At 52.5% G+C, this 18,797-nt stretch overlaps 7 protein-coding genes across 7 annotated transcripts; 5 read left to right on the forward strand and 2 right to left on the reverse strand.

Moving 5' to 3' along the window:
- Window positions 1–373: 373 nt before the first annotated feature.
- On the forward strand, window positions 374–4,741 carry A1O5_12280 (uncharacterized protein; the record flags this gene model as incomplete). Its single annotated transcript, XM_007752849.1, has 3 exons — window positions 374–414; window positions 494–613; window positions 709–4,741. The coding sequence occupies 3 exons, from the start codon at window positions 374–376 to the stop codon at window positions 4,739–4,741; spliced, it is 4,194 nt and encodes a 1,397-aa protein (XP_007751039.1).
- Window positions 4,742–5,305: 564 nt separating this feature from the next.
- A1O5_12281 (uncharacterized protein) lies at window positions 5,306–6,815 on the reverse strand (the record flags this gene model as incomplete). The annotated part of the gene is made up of 2 exons (XM_007752850.1): window positions 5,306–6,492; window positions 6,554–6,815. 2 exons carry the CDS (start codon window positions 6,813–6,815, stop codon window positions 5,306–5,308), a joined length of 1,449 nt encoding a protein of 482 aa, XP_007751040.1.
- A 432-nt stretch (window positions 6,816–7,247) lies between these two features.
- On the reverse strand, window positions 7,248–8,101 carry A1O5_12282 (CDK-activating kinase assembly factor MAT1; the record flags this gene model as incomplete). Its single annotated transcript, XM_007752851.1, has 2 exons — window positions 7,248–7,791; window positions 7,842–8,101. The coding sequence occupies 2 exons, from the start codon at window positions 8,099–8,101 to the stop codon at window positions 7,248–7,250; spliced, it is 804 nt and encodes a 267-aa protein (XP_007751041.1).
- A 469-nt stretch (window positions 8,102–8,570) lies between these two features.
- A1O5_12283 (uncharacterized protein) lies at window positions 8,571–10,328 on the forward strand (the record flags this gene model as incomplete). The annotated part of the gene is made up of 1 exon (XM_007752852.1): window positions 8,571–10,328. One exon carries the CDS (start codon window positions 8,571–8,573, stop codon window positions 10,326–10,328), a length of 1,758 nt encoding a protein of 585 aa, XP_007751042.1.
- Window positions 10,329–11,117: 789 nt separating this feature from the next.
- On the forward strand, window positions 11,118–12,854 carry A1O5_12284 (uncharacterized protein; the record flags this gene model as incomplete). Its single annotated transcript, XM_007752853.1, has 2 exons — window positions 11,118–12,083; window positions 12,138–12,854. The coding sequence occupies 2 exons, from the start codon at window positions 11,118–11,120 to the stop codon at window positions 12,852–12,854; spliced, it is 1,683 nt and encodes a 560-aa protein (XP_007751043.1).
- A 1,635-nt stretch (window positions 12,855–14,489) lies between these two features.
- Window positions 14,490–15,215, forward strand: A1O5_12285 (acetyltransferase; the record flags this gene model as incomplete). Its single annotated transcript, XM_007752854.1, has 1 exon — window positions 14,490–15,215. One exon carries the CDS (start codon window positions 14,490–14,492, stop codon window positions 15,213–15,215), a length of 726 nt encoding a protein of 241 aa, XP_007751044.1.
- A 672-nt stretch (window positions 15,216–15,887) lies between these two features.
- On the forward strand, window positions 15,888–18,182 carry A1O5_12286 (uncharacterized protein; the record flags this gene model as incomplete). The annotated part of the gene is made up of 1 exon (XM_007752855.1): window positions 15,888–18,182. One exon carries the CDS (start codon window positions 15,888–15,890, stop codon window positions 18,180–18,182), a length of 2,295 nt encoding a protein of 764 aa, XP_007751045.1.
- Window positions 18,183–18,797: the final 615 nt, after the last annotated feature.

An 18,797-nucleotide genomic window follows, 5' to 3' on the forward strand; every position in this document is an offset into this window, starting at 1 on the left:
GATGGTCTTGGTGACGGTGGTCTCCCCCCTCCCGGTGGCCCCCCTGCCTAAAAAGAATCCTAGGAGGTGGAATAGGCTGCTTTCCCTCCCGCCGTGCACTCCCCCCGCCCGAGCAAGCCTAACAAATTGCCGTGCTTCTGTAACCACAACCACGCCCTGTGCCTGCAACTCTGCACAGAACACCCAAGCCAGAGGCCACATCCTCTACAAGTCGACCAACTTCAACAGCCTCAAATCATCACAACGCGCCCAAACAATTCATTCTGGGTCCTTTGTTCATCTCTACACACTTATGTTTGCATTCTGTCGAAATTTTAGCAATTGATTCGGATGGTTTCTCGTCCTTCTCATCGACCTAGCCGATGCCGATGAAATGCCCGTCGAGCACTTACGCTCGAAGAAGTCTCAAGCACAGTAAGTAATATCCATTGCAACCCTCGACGGCATTTATAACCTCTCCTGCAATACACTGACCAAATATCACGAATTGTAGGAGCCTGGTGCTGTCAAGAAAACGCAAATTAAGCGAACTCTTCTCTATCGTTTTCTCAGTCGAAGACCCGACCTACAAGCAGAAACTCCAGGCCTTTCATGATGCAAATGATCTAGAAAAGTACGGCTCTCATTTCGCTACCTTCTGTCTGCCATTGTTGCAATTTCCATGAATTGTGAGGCTTGTTTGGTCTAGTTCTGCTCACTCTTGCGCAGAGGCCGTCGGTTCGACGAAACAACCCTCCCACCCCGAACCTATATAACTCATCCACCTCGCAAACATGAACACGTCCAACCGCGTACGGCCCCTCCGTCGCCTCCCGCTGTGCTGCAGCCAGTGATAGGCGTATCAAAATCCACTTCGCCGCCGTCTCCAGGATTCAAACCTGAACCGACGCCGATTCCTCCGGGGCAGATCGTGCCAACACAGGAGCTGTTTGACGGAAACAAGAGTAATGAAGGTATCGCAGCTGTAACTGAACACAGGAGCGAGGAGGATCGCCTGAGAACGACCACAACAGCTGTCAACGTGCAGAATGGCGAGCCCAGCACCTCCGGCCTCTCCAGAGTCGACCGTGCAACGAGGTCCCCATTGCCTCAATCTGCTGAAGCACCGTCTATCGGACAGAAGACTAGTGTCAAGTCTGAGCCTCCTGGCACGCTGGCAGCAGTGGCTGATCTTCCAGAGGACACAGGCCCACGTCCTTCCATCCCTGTCGACCGTCAACCAAGCCAAAGTCCTCCGCTTAGCGTACCGGTCCCGGCACCTGCTGAACCACAGTCCTCACCAGCCTCCACAAATGGACCAGATTCAGCCAACACCCCTGCGCCAACCGCTGGGTCGCCAGGAACCAGCCCCGGTGTCGATTTACCGCTCATTACATCCGATCTCGCCCACAAGACAAAGCCATCGGATGCTGGTCGTGGTGAGGTGGAGCGATCGCCTCTCTTGCCGACCGCAAGAGACCAGCGCAGTGCGAGTAAATGTCATGCTCCCTCTACCGATCTGGAAATGGCTGCAACAGACAACGTAGGATCTGTGGCTTCAACTTCTGACGGTAATGGCGAGCTCTCTGCAGAGACAGTGAATGCGTCGCAAATACAGCGACCCGCAATGCGGATAGACACCCAGGCAGAGACTGACTCATATTTCAAAGCACGGCCCGGTGGTGGCTTTGTCGAAAGTCCGGCCCCGATTACGACCGGTACTACGATGAAGAATGTGCCCACAACGCCATCATCTCAGGAACCTGCGAAACGCGCCACAAGGATATCCTCCGGTGTATTGCAAAAGAAATCTGTGTCGGAAATTCTTGGTGAGACGCCAAAGACCGCGACTTCACTGGCCGAATCTCCATCGTCAGCGACCAACCGCGATGCATTTGGTGGCACAACTCCTCAGGGCCGAGCAACTGACCGTGACCGCCGTGACAAGGAACGCAGTAGGTTGTCAACGGTGGTTTTTGTCAAACCACAGAAAACTGCGGGTGATGAGGAGAATCTCGAGTTGACACGCCTTGGTGATGGCGAAGCCCAGCGAACAGGGCCTGGTGAGAGAGATTACCTTTACACTTTATTTGAGAACAAAGCACATTCCATGTCACGGCAGACCACAATGGCTTACCTTATTCAAAACGCCCACAAGACACTATCTACCTCGGATCACCTCATCGAGTACGAGTTATCAGCGGAGTGCAGAATATTGAAACGACTGTATCAACTGCAGGAAAAGCAACGCTGGCCTCTCAGGCAGTACAAACGTGCCGACGAAGGACCAAGACCAACCTCTCATCGGGACTTCTTGCTTGACCATATGAAGTGGATGCGTACCGATTTCAGAGAAGAGCGAAAGTGGAAGCTAGCAGCTGCAAGAGGTCTTGCAGAATGCTGTGCGAAGTGGGTGGCAAGCTCTCCTGAAGATAGGAAACGTCTGCAGGTACAAGTTCGACCACCGAAAGTTCTACCTAAACCAACCGAGTCACACGACGTGGCTATGGAGGACGGACCTGGACCGACTCTCTCTTCACACCCCACGCCCGATTTGGTGCCCTCCAACGAGGACGACTCCGCGAGCGACGATATTGTTGATCCTCGAGAGGTGCAACTATCGAGCGCTCCGGCTGCGATATTCTCGCTGGGTGCTTCCGACTTCAATTTTGCTGTTGACAAAACACCTGCTCTCGACAAGCTTTTGAACGAGTTACCCCTTTACGAGCCTTCCATTGTCGAGCTAGATAGTTCCACATCCAATTTGGGAGAACGCCTGGATGCTAAGTGGAAGACCGACATTGTACCTGTCTCAAGGTGGGCCACTGAAAAGCTATCGGTAAAAGAGTACGAGCCTCCAATGAAACGAAGCCGGTACGAGTACGAGCCTGAACCTTCGACAAAAAAGAAGTCAGAGCCGCTTCCACCAGAGGAGACCAATGTTGCGCTGTTCATGCCCGAGAACAAGGCTATTCGAGACAGGATCCATCCAGGACATTCTTTCCGCCCGCCGTCAGAACACCCAATGCCTACACAAGCCTTTTTCGAGACACGATCGTCGTCGCAGTGGACGCCTGCAGAAGACGACGAACTCAAAAAGCTCGTCAAGGATTATTCCTACAATTGGTCCCTCATTTCTAGCTGTCTTACTCCCCCGAGCTTGTATACGTCTGGTGCTGATAGACGGACACCGTGGGAATGCTTTGAACGATGGATCGGACTGGAGGGTTTACCTGCCGATATGTCAAAGACGGCCTATTTCAAAACGTACTCGGGTAGAATCGAGGCAGCCGGCAGGCATGTGGCCGCTCAGATTGAAGAGGCCCAAAGACGGGCCGGTGCCAACATTCAGATCTCGGCACGCAAGAGGACGACACAGCCTGTTAGAGTCGAGCGAAAGAGGACCCAACGACACCTTTCTATGCTTGATGTCATACGCAAGTTGGCCAAAAGGCGAGAGACAGCTCTTGAGAAACAACAACATCAAGCCGATCTCGCCGTCATGCGTAAAGCCAACGATTCAAGCATGCCCAAACCCTCTTATAAGACCCCGGCAGAGTTCTCACAGCTCAAGCAAGAGCGGGAGCAGAAATATGCGGAACGACAAGAGATATATCGGCAGCAGCTTATTGCACACCAACGCGCCACTGCGCAGCAACAACGTAGTCAAAACGGTCAACCTAATGGATTGCCAAACGGCATGCCCCCTGCTGGACCTAGAATGCGTGCGCCTTCAACTGGCGGCATGCCTGGAATGCCAAACGGTAATGTGCAAATACCAAACGGCCATCCTCGTCATCCTGCGATGATGGCCGGAATGCAAGGGAACATGCAGCTGCCACCCGGTATGATGGCACCCAAAATAACGCCACAAATGCAAGCACAGATGCAAGCACAACTCGCTGCTCGAGGCGGAGTGACCTCGCCACAGGAGATGCGAATGCTTCAGGAAGTAACAAGAGTGCAACAGGAACAGCTTTTGCGACAAGCTCAGCAAGCCCAGAATGGTCCTCATTCTTCTCCGAACAACCCCCATGCTGCTCTCGCAAATGGTCAAGGCATGAATAATGCTGCTTACAGGGCTGCAATGGCCGCTGCTACTGCAAATGGAAACGGGTCTCCTTCGCGCCATATGAACGGAAGCTCGCCCCGCCCCAATACCGCCAACTCCGGCCAAGCCTTGTCCAGTGGACACGTTCCCGTTCTGACTCAAATCGCTAACAAGATTCGGGAACATCATCCCAACTTGTCAGAGGAAGAGGTACAACGGCTTGCATCGCAGCAGCTCCAAACATATCAACACCAAGCAACAGCAGCCGCTGCAGGACAGAATCACAAACGACCTCAGCCTCACAATCAGGCAGCGTTGAACGCCGCGCTAGGTGCTGTGAATGCCGGGAACAATGCCTCTGCGGCCGCGGCGGCTGCGGCGGCTGCCGCACAACTGGGACATCCAGGTATGATGACCAATGAGCAATTGCAACAGTATAACCAGCGCATCAGAATGCAACAAGCTCAGCAGCATGCGGCACGCAACTTGCAAGCGATGCAGATGCAACAAATGGCCGGCATGACCAATGGAATGGCAAATTCCCCTGTAATGAACATGGCTCGGCCAGTGAGCCAGCACGGCAACCAGGGGCAAATGAGTCGGAGCGCTACCCCGAGAGACCAGAGGGGGTCCAGCCAGAGCAATGTTAATGGTAACGGAACTGGGCAACAAAGCAGCCCGCGACAGGCGCCGCAAAGCATGCATACATGAACTTGGTGCTCACTCTATTACCGCCCATTTTGTATAAAGAGATTCGACTTCGATTGATTTGGTACTTGATATTTGGCAGTGGGCCCAATCAGGGATGGCCATCGGAGCCGCATATCGCTCCTGGGGTTTATGGGGCTCAGCTTAAGTTCCTCTTGATATGATGTGATACACTACGCTGGGGGGGAAACCGTGACCGGCCGTGAGATAAGTCCCATCCAGCCTGGAGAGTGCTGTAGTGGCGATAGCAAGGGGAGAGCGGACGAAGGACTCACTCTCTGGCACGGTTGCACCAATGTATTCCTGAGGATAGCAATGATGACAGCAGACTTAAAGAGTGCTCCCAAGTCAGAGCAATGTTCTAATGCAAGCTATTTTATGCGTTGCGCATATCAAGTACATCAAGTCTGCTTGGTAACCCCCCTTCTGGGCTCAAGGGTTTCCTGCATATCAGTTATTCCCATTGTCGACCTTTCACATAGTTCTCTGGTCCTCTAGGCGCTGCAACAAAGCATCCAAGAAGGCATCGACTCTCCAGGTCGACCGCCCACGGCGATGGGAAGACTCCTAATCTCCACCACCAACTTCAATCTCTCGAGGTCCTTGCTGCTGCTGATCTCCCCTATCACGACGCTGTCCTCGCCCACCGCCACCACCACCTTGCCTTCTCTGCTGCTGGCGCTCTCCTCCAGCCCTCTGACCCTCTCCGTCACCTCCATATCCATTGACACCCGCGTCTCCATTGGCCGTTGGTCCCTCCCTCAAAAACTTCTCCCTCTCGCCACGGACAACGTTCAAGACGCTCTCCAGACTTCGTCGCCAGACCATCAAGCGCCCTTGGATTTCGGCCCATTGCTTCTCCCCGAACACGCGGTAGGTGGCTCGCTGGACCAAGAACTCCTGTTTCAGTTGAGAGAGTTTGCCCTCGACAAGACCGGCCCGGATAGTGTCGATGACCCACATCTCGACGTCCTCGGAGGGGATCTGTAGCGCGGATGCGATTGTGCTGTAAGGGACGGAGCGGGTCGTTGAGGATGCGGCAATGGTAGCCAACGTCAGTAGGCGGATCTTGTGGCTCAGCGTCTCAGCTGCAGAATCGGGGATGCCTAGGTCTGATAGGTTGTTCGTTTCTAGGAAGTCGGTGTATGAGGAATAATCGTCCGAGGAGAAGACCTCCAGGAGGTCGAAGAGGTTGCCGTCTGTGCGGCGCAAAGCGACAACGGCGTCGTTTGTGGTCAAGGGCGTAAAGTCAGTGATTGTGGGGTTAGTCAATGCCACCCTTAGCGCGCGTCGTGCGAGCTCAGCGCTCTCTGGCTCAGAGGCCGATTCGGGAGGGATTGTTTGCAGGGCAGACAGGAGGTATGTGTAATGGAGATCTTCATTTCCCGTTGCGGAAGCCACATCGGCGACCATGACGTATAAATTGCGGGCGTCTTCGTCGTCGAGTTCCCATTCGGACAGCCAGTTAGGGATGTTTGTCTCGAGTTGAGGGATGAGCGCCTCGAAAGCCTGAGCCGAGGACATCCGGCGCATGACTTTGAGGATGGCAAGGAAGACATGGTAGCGAGATTCACTCGTGGGAGGCAAGACGTTAAAGATCGTAGTGAGGGTTTGCAGGGCGAGGCTGGTGCCGTAGGTGGGGGAGGAGGTGACGGGTTGCTCAGACAAATACGTGCATATTCTAGAAAACAGTCCGTCTGCGATGGAGGATTGAGAAGAAAGGCTGATTAGGAGGTTGTACGCTGCGGAGAATTCTGCAAACAGGTGTCAGCGCTTTGGGCCTACAAGAGCAGGGCGTCTTGCGGGTTTTCATACCTCTCTCGGGGCCGCTGTTGAGGACTGAAGCCTTGGTCACAATCTTTTTCAATACTTCATTTTTCTGATTTTGGATTGCGGGCTCGTCGACGGCCTCTTGTGACTGCTCGGACTCTCTGATAGTGCTGATAAGTTGTCCAATCTCTGCTTGGACGCCGGTGCCCTCTTCCGATTTGGCGAGTGTATCAATGTACTGGGCGAGTTCTTCTGCGAGTTCGGTGAAGGTCCCTTCGATCAGAAGGGTATTTGTGGGCGCAGGCATGGGCGGCGGTATTTGTCTGTGAGGTGATCTGAAGGGAACAGAACCTTAGAGGAGGATTAGAAGGGGCTGAAAGATATAGTCACCAGCGCTCTTTGTCCCAATTCAATCAGGGCCGCAGATACTGTAGTTGCTGAGTGCAAGTTGGGTGGGCTTTGGTACACGCCTGTCGACGCTGGTGACGCCAAGATTTCCTCTGGTGTTCGAGGGCAGCGGTTTGCGCGAAAATCCATTCTTTGGGACTAGCGTCTTGGCATACTTGCTACCGGACTTGGTGGGGCGGCGCCCGATCGAGACCTATACCAGTACATCTGTGCGCTGGAAGACGAGTTGACAAAAGGACATGTCCCATTTGCCTTGAAAGATTGCATACTATCGCTGGGACGCTTCTTGACTCAATCGTGTCTCCCACCCCAGCAACCACACAACGATCGTTCAAAACACGTCGTCTGCGCCCTTGACTTCGCCTGTGCCCGGCACAGGAATAGCCGCGTTGTCCTTCGCGGCCATCTCATCCTGGATAAATACTCCCAATCCCGCAAATGCCCGCAGAAGACACTCGTCCATGTATTGTCCAAAGTCATAGCCTGCAGCAACCGTGGCCTCCGCTGGCTTTCCCCTTCCACGGACAACGTAGCTCTCTGTAACTTCGTAATACTCTCTTTTGCGTGGCATTCCCATAAAGGGGTCGTATGGAGCCACAGCCACCGGAATGGTCTTTTTCTTCAAACCCTTGACCAGACCACTAGGGTCTGCAACAGTTGGATCAACATCTCTCTTCTTCGAGGGCTTAGAGCCCGCCTCGGTGGTCTCGTTCGTATCCACTTTCAGGCCATTTGCGATTGCGTACTCCCTCAACTTGCGGTTCGTGGCTGCCACGTCTGTGCGGAGGACTAAATGCATGATCATTTCTTCTCGGAGCTCCAGAAAGTCATCGTAATATCTTTTCGACTCAAATTCCTCTTCCTGCCGGTCGAGGCTATTTGGGTCAGGCCAAAACGCGCTAGAAGGGAACCTTGGATAACATACATCTTGGTCACCCTTTTCCGGATCTCCACCTCGCGTTCAATCTTGAGATCTTCAAATGTCTGAGTTCGCCATTCTCGTTTCCAGAGACTGACATGACATCCTCCGACCGGGCATTCGGCCTTGCCGCTTGAGAAATTTCTGTCCACACAGCCCTCACAGATTCGGTGGTAGCATTTAGTGTTGATCTTGAAGCGAAGTCCTGGGTGTGTTCGAGGATCGCTGCCACAGACCGGACACTTATTGGGAGCTGAAGTATTCATGTCAACATGTCTCATAAAATATGGTAATGCTGTTGGCTGGGACCGTACGGATTAATTCATCATCGTCCATGATGCTTTGCCTTCATCGAAGGCGGTTTCTTTCAACCCGTCCCTGGTCAAATATAGTTTCGACGTTGGTAATATCGGTGGCAATCTTCGCAGCTAAGCTGTATCATATCGAAGACATACAGCTGCCGTTTAGCTCTGAAGGACCGATGAGAGCGAAGAGAGGGTGACGATGTAGAGCGGGAGAAGTGAAGGGATCAAGCGACAAGGCGTCAAGTTAGCAGCATCAGTTTGAAATGACAAATCATTTTCCACAGGTGGCGTCAAATGACGTTCAGCCTCTCAGGCAGTAGCCTCTCGAACATATTTTTTTTTTACCACTCGCAAACTCATCATCATACCTTCTCACACCACGTTCTTGTCTCACAAGGTCGACTACAGCGTGTCCTGTCCGGTGTAACTCATGGATGACTCTGCACTTGCTCGCGTTGAGCTGCATCGAGCCGAGCTCGAGAACAACATTGCAAAACTCCGCAAATCCCTGCGACACTGGCAGACACTTGAGATCGATTACGAGGGGCTCAAAGAAGAGTTCCTGGGTATTCCCGAAGATGCCTCTGCCGATGACTGCCTTCTAGTAGCAAGAGCCTTCAAGCCAGACATCATCGATGAGAATGAGTTGCAGGAACTTCTGAGGGATAAAAATTCCCGGCCTCGCCGTCCTCCTCAACTGGCGGATTTGTTGTCAAAGCGTGTAGACTACGTCACTCGAAATGTCGAGACAATCAGAAATCAGCTCTCAGACGCAGAAAAGAAGAGAAATGCTCTTCTTCTTGCAGAGGAGCCTGATCATCGAGATGAGGCCGGCCTCCCTCTGGCCGAAATCACCGAGGAGCTCGATGACTCTGGGCAGGTGATATCCAGCAAAGTGGATAATCCAGGCGCCGACGCTCCTCAGCTAATAGATGTGTTAAAGAAGGCCGGTGTGCATGATCTGGAAGAGACGAATGGTACAATCACGAACACCACCCCGGCGAGCAAGGATGTGAATGAAAAGATTCCTGCATCATTTTTGGATGAGGATAAGGCCGAAGAGAGGACTTATCTCAAGGATGTACAAGATACTGGTACAAGCCAGAAGGCGAAGCCTTCATCAGATCTCTTCCCAACAAATCCGAACGACACGGAAGCCGAGGCTGAGTTACGGCGAGAAATGCTTGAATACTCACGGGGCCTGGACGAAGTCGGAGCCATTGTAGCCGAGCTTGAGTTAGAAAAAAACGCTTCAGATCTTTCTTACGACGAAGATGAGGTCGACCTGGACTTTGACTCTGACATGGACCTTGAGGAGGATTTTGAGGAGGACGAGTCGGAAGATGAATCTGGCAAGAGCAAACATCCTCTCTCTTTGCCGCGAGGCTATCAAAAGAAAATGGAGCAATTGCAGGAGAGACTAGGGCTAAAGAATGTTGGGCCTCAGCCGGAAGTTGAAGCAATGATCGACCAACTCAAACAAGCAGAGCGGCCACCGGCAGCCGAAGCAGCACGGAAGGCAGCAATCGCCAGACACGAGAAATCTAAAAGGGGCAATCTGAAGAGTGCTATGAGTCAGCCTCCGGAAGTCGACGAATCAATCAAGGAGAAGCCCAGCAAGAAGAAAGTGGCGTTCTCCGCAGAATTGGATGTCGCCCCCGAGAGGCCTCATGCAAGTATAAAACCTCTGTCTACCAAATCATCTCTCAAAGACAGTCAAAAACCAAAGTTACGGCCGATTAAAGATTCAGTTATCGAGCGAGTGACTGACCAAGATGAGAAAGAGCTTGCTGTCCCAGCTGCTCCGGCACCAAAGGCGGCCAAACAATCAAGGTTCAAGGCTACGCGCCAATCTCTAACACAGACGCCCAAGTTCGCTCCTCCTATGACATTTCCGTCAGAAAGCATCAAAGACGAAGACTCCTCTCCTCAGCCTCCATCCAAAATCATCTCTGCGAAACTAGTTGAGCGGCCGTCCCCAAAAGTAACGAAAGCCCCCGGTCCGGATGACTTCTCGGAGGAGGACCACCGGCGAGAGATTGCGATGGAATATCAGCAACACAGAATGAAGCGAATACTCTCCCAAGAGGGGGGGTTCCTGGGTAATAGTGAAGAAGGTGAGATCACCCCTTTGGAAGACGAGAACGGGCGGAAAGTCAGCAGATTCAAGGCTGCGGGAATCAAGTGATGAGGTCCGAAAGGAGTGTCCTGCCCCAGTACTCTATTCAATCATGACACTTGCACAACGTGGCAGAGGCGCTCATACTTTGAATTTCCTGTTTACCCATCCTGGGGTCGTGTTTGATTTCTCCGGAGCTGTCAGGAATCTCTATCCATGCTACACAGAATTTGTAGGATCAGTCTACCTATTCTTACATGACAGGCTCCTAGATTGAATGATGGAGGCTGGGCTCTCTGACGCCTAATCCTGTTCTTGATGGACATGGCGATTCGTTTCACCCAGTACATCCAAGCGCATTCTCAACAATTCTGGGCATGACTCCCGCATATTATTCAAGTCAGAGTTCAGCAGCGGCGACGCTCCGGCTCCACATTTGTCGATCGATGACCGATTTTTATTTGTCTACAAGCGCCGCACGATACGTTCAGATTACGAAAAGTCAACTCGTACTCGCAATGGCACGGACTCGATCGACTCGAATGATCCGATCCATCCAGATTCCTCCATGGGTTTTGTGTAATGCCATGGCTTGGGCGCCCACCGCCCTTTGACTAACTTACCTATATTGACCCTAGTAGGATCCTTATGGAGCCGAGACCCCTCCCAAGCAGTTGTCCTTTAAGGGCTCTTCATACTCGCGTGCCGCCCTACGTGCTTTTTTTTTCCTACTCGCTTTTCACCTTTCGATCTTTCAATACAACAACTTAGTCCAGCCGGGCGTTATACTCTCTACTCTCCTAATACATATTTGGCAAGCAAGTAAACTCAAAAACCCCCCGGCATAACTGCCCCTCGATGGAGGGAAAGGAAGCTCAGATGCTCGATTTCATCGGTCCAGCCCAACGAATGCAAAATGTATCGACCGACCATGTGCCAGTGGAACCTCTCTCTGAGCTGCCTGAGCCGGCTCAGCAGGTGCAGCCTCGCAGCAAATTTCGCATCATTATGATTCTGACTGCCCTCTATCTCTCGCTGTTCGTGGCTGCTCTCGATGCCACCATCGTTGCCACTGCCGTCCCTAAAATTACTGCTGAGTTGCACTCGGCAGCTGGATACATCTGGATAGGCGGTGCCTATCTCATCGCCAATGCTGCAGCTGCTCCTATCTGGGTCAAATTCTCTGATATTTGGGGGCGCAAGCCGATCTTTCTCATCGCAGTGGTTGTATTCTTCGCCAGCTCTGTGGTCTGTGCGACAGCCGTGGACATGCAGATGCTCATTGTCGGTCGCAGTATTCAGGGTGCTGCGGGGGGCGGTCTTATTTGCATGGTCAATGTCGGTATTTCCGATCTCTTCAGTGTCCGCGAGAGGAGTTTGTGGCTCGGTCTGTGCGAAGGGATCTGGGCTCTGAGCGGAGCCGTAGGGCCTCTCTTGGGAGGTGCCTTTGCCCAGAAAGTCAGCTGGCGATGGTGCTTCTACTGCAACCTGCCCATCGCCGGGACGGCTTTCATGCTGCTTGTGCCCTTCCTCAATGTCCACAATCCTCGAACACCAGTCTTGGATGGGGTAAAAGCTATTGACTGGTTTGGCTGCGTCTCAATTCTTGGTGTAACGGTGATGCTGCTCTTGGGCCTTGACCTGGGTGGATCTGTGTATCCATGGGGTTCAGCAAAAGTCATCTGCCTCATCGTATTCGGCGCATTAATGGTTCTTGTCTTTATTTACAGCGAAAAGAAATTGGCGAAATACCCGGTGATTCCGCTGTCTCTTTTCGGTACCAGGAATATCGCGACGATGCTCGTGACATTTGCTCACGGAATGGTAAGTATCCCACGCTGGCGTATACTCAAATTTGTCTGCTAAAACACGATCTAGGTCTTCATTGCTGCCGAATACTACTTGCCCCTGTATTTCCAAAGTGTCAAAGAAGCTTCACCCCTTCGATCAGGCGTTCTCTTGGTACCGCTCATTGTCGCCACGGCAGCCACCGGAGTTCTCAATGGCGTGATCATACATCGTACAGGCCAATATAGACCCTCCATGTGGATTGGAACTATCCTATTGACTCTGGGCACTGGCCTCTTTATTTCAATGAACGCACACACCTCGACCGGCACAATAATCGGGTTTGAGATCATCGAAGGTATTGGTTCGGGTCTGCTATTTGAACCTCCTCTCATCGCAATTCAGCAGGGGGTTCACCAAGATAATGTCGGCACTGCGACTTCGACACAAGCCTTCATCAGAAGCCTGGCACTCTCGCTAGGCGTCATTCTAGGCGGCATTGTGTTCCAGCAAAGCATGGATCTTCGACGCTCGACACTCCAACAGATGGGACTGCCTCCTTCGGTTGTGGAAGAACTTTCGGGCAAAAATGCCGGCGCCAACGTCATGGTGGCACATACTCTTCCTCCCGCGCAAGAACTTGCAGTCAAGGAAGCGTTTGCTTGGAGCATAAGAAACATGTTCATCATGTTCACTTGCCTCGGTGCTCTTGGTGTTCTTGCGAGCTGCTTCGTCGTGAAGACAAAGCTCTCGAAGGAGCACAGGGAGACTATAACTGGTCTTAAGAAAGAGGAACCTAGGCCGTAAGTTACTAAGCTGTTGCATATTTCCCAGCTTCGGTAATCCTGACCAAACAATCGGCGGTGCCTTGCGCACATTCAACGTGCGGATTATGCAAGCGGAAAATCATGTCTCCAAGGCTGGCGGCTAGTGACAAAATCTTCAACAGCAGAACGTCGACGACAGACTCTTTTCAAAATGAGCGGTGCGACATACGCCTTTACCGGGGATGCTTCAGCCCCGTCAACAACAGCACTCCCTCCTTTGTTGGAATCGATATCTTCTGGTATACAAACCGGTGACACCTCAGCACCGATGTCATCTGCCAATCCGTCATTTAAGACTCTGCTCTTGTTCAGCAAACGACACGTGTGCCTATATCTGGGTATGCCGAAACACACGGTGAGCTTCTCCACCGTCGAAAAAAAAAAAAACAGCAGATCTTGTCAGATAGTCCACGTTAGTCAGTCCCAGCCGTCATCATCAGGTTCGGCTGGAACTGCGGTGAGCTTCACACCGTTAACAACAGCAACGCATACATCTAGATGGTGATGCTCAATCCAAATGCTTGGTATCAATACCGGTGAGCTACGCACCGTTATCAACAGCGCAAGGTTCAAAATTCAGCAAAAGTGTTGGTGCCAGTGCGGTGATGTGCTTGATGATTGCTAATTTACAGTTGTATTCTATTGATTTTGTCCGCTCGTGGCGACCTTTCAAGGTCCTGCAGCTCTGCTGATGCACTGGCCAAGCCCGTAAAATGCTGAAGGTAAGGACGTTGATACTGCAGTACTTTTTCGCCTGGTCGGTGGGCATTTGTCCGTGTCCGAGGCCCGCATTGTCAGTTGAACAGATCCTGGATGTTGATGTGACCGTGAGTCTACTTCTTCGAAGTGGAGGAGCCTTTTTGAAGCGTTGCAAGCATGCCTGAAATGCGAAGGTCGTCATATGCACCATTTATGTATACCATGAACAATTGACCGTAGGATGTGCTTCTAGCAACTTCAGAATTTAAGTCGATTTGACATTGCTTTCTTCGTTGTCGAGGCCCGTTTGCCATTCTCCGTCATCGAAACCTGGCCGAATCAAATATCGTAGTTGTAACTGCTCCACGAGGCAACTATTCCCTTTAGCTAAATCCGTGACGACGGATCGGCCCTCCCTTAAGTTGGATTAAGCCCATCATCGCTTAATCTAGGTTCCACCAAAGGCTAGTAAGGCTTGTACCTCGTAGGCTCTCGAGAGTCTTTCCTGTCTCCCAGTTGTCCACTAGGGCAAATTCTGTGTTTCGCTCTGTTGACACCTTCAGCAACATAACTTTCCACTATCACTGTGAAGTTAAAAAAAAACCCCCCAATGATCGATCTCCTTTAACCAGAGAGAGTGGTCACGTCCGAGAGGCTTTGGGCAACACGGGGGGCCAACTTTGCCTTCAAGTCTTCTCTAACGCTCCCTTATCGTTTCCCCTAAGAGCGACTGCCTTGGACCTCTGTGGAAGAAAGACTCATCAAAACAGAGAACGGGTGGCCGTCTCAAAAGCGGAATGAATTCAGTGGTTCAAGACGTGATCGCGTCGAAAGGTAAAGCTCATCTCTAAGACCCTGTCCTCTTGACGCTTGGGCAAGGAACAATGACGATAACTGGTTACATGATGCCGCAGACATGCGGCAGAGGATCGGCTCCCAGGTCTCTTCTGCTCCAGGCTCACGGCCTTCCCGCGTCACCTTGACTGCGACAACTGTTGTAGTGGAACCACTCACGCCATCCCACGCCACTGATCTTTACGACAGTGTGAAAGGCGACAGCAATAACCATCTCTGGACCTACCTATTCGACAACCCTTTCGCATCACTCGCGGCCTTCCAGGAAGCCGTCACTGCAAAATCTCACTCCGAGGATCCCATCTTCTTCGCCATCGTTGATAAGAAAAGCGCAAAACCAGTAGGCTGGATAAGCCTCATGCGCATCGACACGCGACACCGCGTTGTGGAAGTCGGAAACATCCTCTTCTCACCGCTATTACAACGGACGAAGGTAGCTACCGAGGCAATGTATCTACTGGCCAAATATGTCTTTGAGACTCTGCAATATCGACGGTACGAGTGGAAATGCGACAACCTGAACGCCCCATCCCAGAGAGCGGCGATAAGGTTCGGGTTCATGTTTGAAGGTGTGTTCAGAAAGCACATGATCTACAAAGGGAGGTCCAGGAACACATGTTGGTTTTCCATGGTCGACGACGACTGGTTTGAGGGAGGTGTGAAACGGGGATTTGAAGACTGGTTGGACGAGGGCAACTTTGATGAAGACGGGAAGCAGAGGAGGAGGCTGGAGGATGTGAGAAGGGAGCTGAAGGGGCAGAAGGGTCCTGTGGTATTGGAGCTCTAAGCGGCAGACAGCTAGACAGTGAGACAGGCGCGGCAGACCGCCTGATATAAATGCGGCGAGGCTCTTCAGTCTTCACTGCTCGGACATGCACAAAGAACGAGATACTGCATTGCCTCAACCTCTTATTTGATTCGAGGAGCTATATAGTCAATGGGACAATGCATTGGCCGTCCCGTATAGGAGTGATCTCTGCATGAATGAATGGGCTGCAGGGGGGGCATTGTTTGCTTGGGAGTGGTTTGCATGTCTGTCCAATGGAGATTGACTCGGCCGTCCGCATGGCCATGGTGGTTTGCGACTTCCGGAGAGGGCGTATTTGTTCTTCTCTACTGCCTCGTCTTCCTCGATCACTCAGTCTGCAGCCTTTTTGCCTCGCAAGGTGGCAATCTCTTTTCCTTGTCGCTTGTCGTTCCACCAGCAAAGAAGCCACAGCGGGCGGGAGGCACTAAGCCTGTTTCGGAAGGAACCCGCACAAGATTTGAGCCACCTTCTTCCTCTTCTCGTCTCTTCGTGCCAGATCAACGACCTTTCACTCTCCTCCACCCATTGCCCTCCTCTGGGCTCATCAGAAGCCATCAATCCCGCTCCTCCGAGCATCGGCGCGTATCCGCCTCGCTGCTGAGACTCCTGCATTCCCGCCTGCCCGCCGTGGCCTTTGCTGGTCGAACGGCGATGTTCCTCAGGAAACGCCCTCAGCTTCCGGCACTTCCTTCGATGCGATTGAACACTCTCCGGGCCCGCTCCAAGCCATCTGTTTCTGCTTCATTGACGGACTCGGCGACTCCCAGTCCAACCGAGTCGACTCACGGCACCAGCACTTCTGCTGGCGGTGCCACGTCGGTGAGCGACCCTGATGATTACGCTGACAGTCTGGCCGCCAAACCCGAGTCATCAGCAACAATGAGGTCCAAATCCTCCACCACCACCCGCGCCTCCGACAAAGCTAGCCATGCTGGCCACCGACGAGCTTCTAGCCGGGTGCGCAAGCCTACTGCCAAAGCCCAAGCTCTGGGTGGCAGCAGATCGTATTCGCCACCACTCTTGGACACTGTTGTAGTTGAGCCTCTGACTGTAAGGTCTGGGCTGTCTTCCAACAAGGAGCCATCGGCGACCGTTCCTCCGCCCAAAGACGTACCTGAGAAAGTGCAACCAGAGCCGGAGGTCCCAGAAACTCCATCGGCCGCAAATCGCATCAGAACCAAAACTCCATCTCCCCCCGATGTGGCTGGAGAAGAGAGTCGAGCCGATCTTGCCGAGACCCCGTCCCGCAGAATCTCTCAGAGGGAGCGGAAGCCCACTGCAAAGGTATTATCAGAGTCTTCAACCGCTCAGAAGCGTCCGGCCGCCGACGATGCTCAAGAGGCTCCTCCCCGCAAATCGGCAAGAATCTCCTACTCGGGCGCGAGAGTGCCGTCCAAACTCCGCTACTCTATCTCTGCTGAAAACAGTGAAGCAGATGATGCTGGCGGGGTTGAGAGGGCCCCGACGTCTGAAACTCCAACCACCATTAAATCCAAAATTATTGTCCTAAAGTCCAAGCGACTCGCTGAAGTGTTTGGCCCACCCAAACCGTCAAAGCCCGATGGCAGCTCTCCCTCATCCAAGAGGAAATCTAGACGGAGATCCAAACGCGGCCATGTCACCACTGACGGCGTCATCGCGAAGCCGAATCCGGCCCCTGTTGAAATTCCCGGTTCATGCAATCTGTCTTGCCTTCCTCCATCGTCTCGACTGCTTGCCTTTGCAGAAATTGCTTTTCAGATGCCAGACGAAGAGGACGAGAATGAGGCAACTGTCCCAGGAAGCGTGTATGATTGGCGAATGTACACCCAAGTCTGGTGCCGGTGCGACCAAGGTCAGCAACTGAAGTCTGATCGCACAGGCTCGGTCGAGCTTGCACGAGCATTGATGCCGAACCCTGTCTCTCAGGGCACAAGCTACGACCCAATCGATTTGTCCTCTTCACAGACTCCTGAAGCTGAACTGTTGTCTACGCCTGTCAACACTGTCCTCCGTGCAACCGATGCTGAGCGGCTGTCACAGCGTTTTGCCGGTCCTCCTAATCACAGCACAGGCCAAACACCAAACGGCGCTCCAGCAACGAGTGGCATGACGACTCGGGATGAATTTGTGGCCAGTGCCTCCCATCGCCCATCAGAGAAGTATGCATCACTTTATGAGGGCCCGAGCCGCAACGTAGCGTATCCAATGTCACATCCAGTAACAACGAGGCGGACTTACGAGGATCGCCTCCGAGACGACCACAATGCGCTGACAGACATCCGCAAGAGGGCAGCCGCGCGCGGAATATCGTGGAATTTTAATATGACGTTCGATGATATTCACGCCTTAATCATGGATGCAGAAGAGCGCGAACAGCAACAGCAACAAGCACAGTATCGCCAGCAGGTTATAAGTCCGCCACAAAGTGTGATTGATCGTGTTGTTGAAAACGTCGAATCACCCAGCGGCTTTGGGGTACTCTTGCCTCCTCGGGGGGCGCTTCAGGCACGAAGATTTGGAAGCATTCAAAGAAGCCATAAAGACAGCTTCGCCGCTGCTGCCGCAGCCAACGCGGCGGCGGAAGTAGCTCAAGAACGCCCACGCTCGAGTACTACACCCAGAAATATCAGCTTTGTCGAGGAAACCAACCCGGCAAATCCTTCTCGAAATCGTCGACCTTCATCACCAAGTCGACCCAAGAGTTCACGGTTTAGAGTGGATCCAAGGGGGTTGCGTGGAGAATCTCCCGGACCAGGAACGATCATCAATATGAGTGAGAAACTCGAAGCGGCCGAATTCAAGAAAAAGGCAGCGGAACTCGAACGCCTCGCAAGCGCAATGAGGCAATTCGAGGAATACCAAATGCGCGAGGAACAGCAGTGGGAAGAAAGAAGAAATGAATGGCGGCAGAGACGTGAGCAAGAAGGCCAAAGATTGAACGGACTTGGCCACGAGCAGCCTTGAACAAGGACACTCGTGGGGTTCTATCTTCGTGAGGTATGCGCATCTCTTGCCTAGATCTCAGGGAAGAGTCCCGGCATAGTTTGCACGGGGCCGGTAGCAGCGATATCTAGGTTGGGGAGGCGCATAGAGCAGGTTGCTGGATATCACTACAACGGAGCATAGCGTCGGACGGCATCGGACGGGAGGTCATGGGGAATTGATGTCGAGCACATCATGTACACAAATATATCTTTCGCTTTCTTTTGTTCGGGCGGCTATGGGACTATGGGACTATGGGACCATTCCATAGGCAAATATTCATCTTCCCGGGAGTTCAAGGTATTGGAAAAGCCGGTTGAGCCATTAGACTAATTAGGTCAACTTTTATCCAGAGTATAGACTAGTATAGCATGATTGGCTGTTTGCAACAGCGTCCAGACATCGAGCCAGAGATGTGTGTACCTCGTATTCTGCTACACAGGATGTTTCGTGTATTCCGTATCTTGAGGCGACTCTTCGGTTCTAACCCCCCTGAGAGAATTTGGCGCCCCCACTCCACTCCCCAGAAGGCAATTTCCATAGCGCGTCTTTGAGCGCGTCTTGAAGAGTATCGTGCGTGCATGGCCTCTCTTCTGG

The sequence above is a fragment of the Cladophialophora psammophila genome, assembly GCF_000585535.1.
Source record: "Cladophialophora psammophila CBS 110553 chromosome Unknown aczJe-supercont1.32, whole genome shotgun sequence".
NCBI lineage: Eukaryota > Fungi > Ascomycota > Eurotiomycetes > Chaetothyriales > Herpotrichiellaceae > Cladophialophora > Cladophialophora psammophila.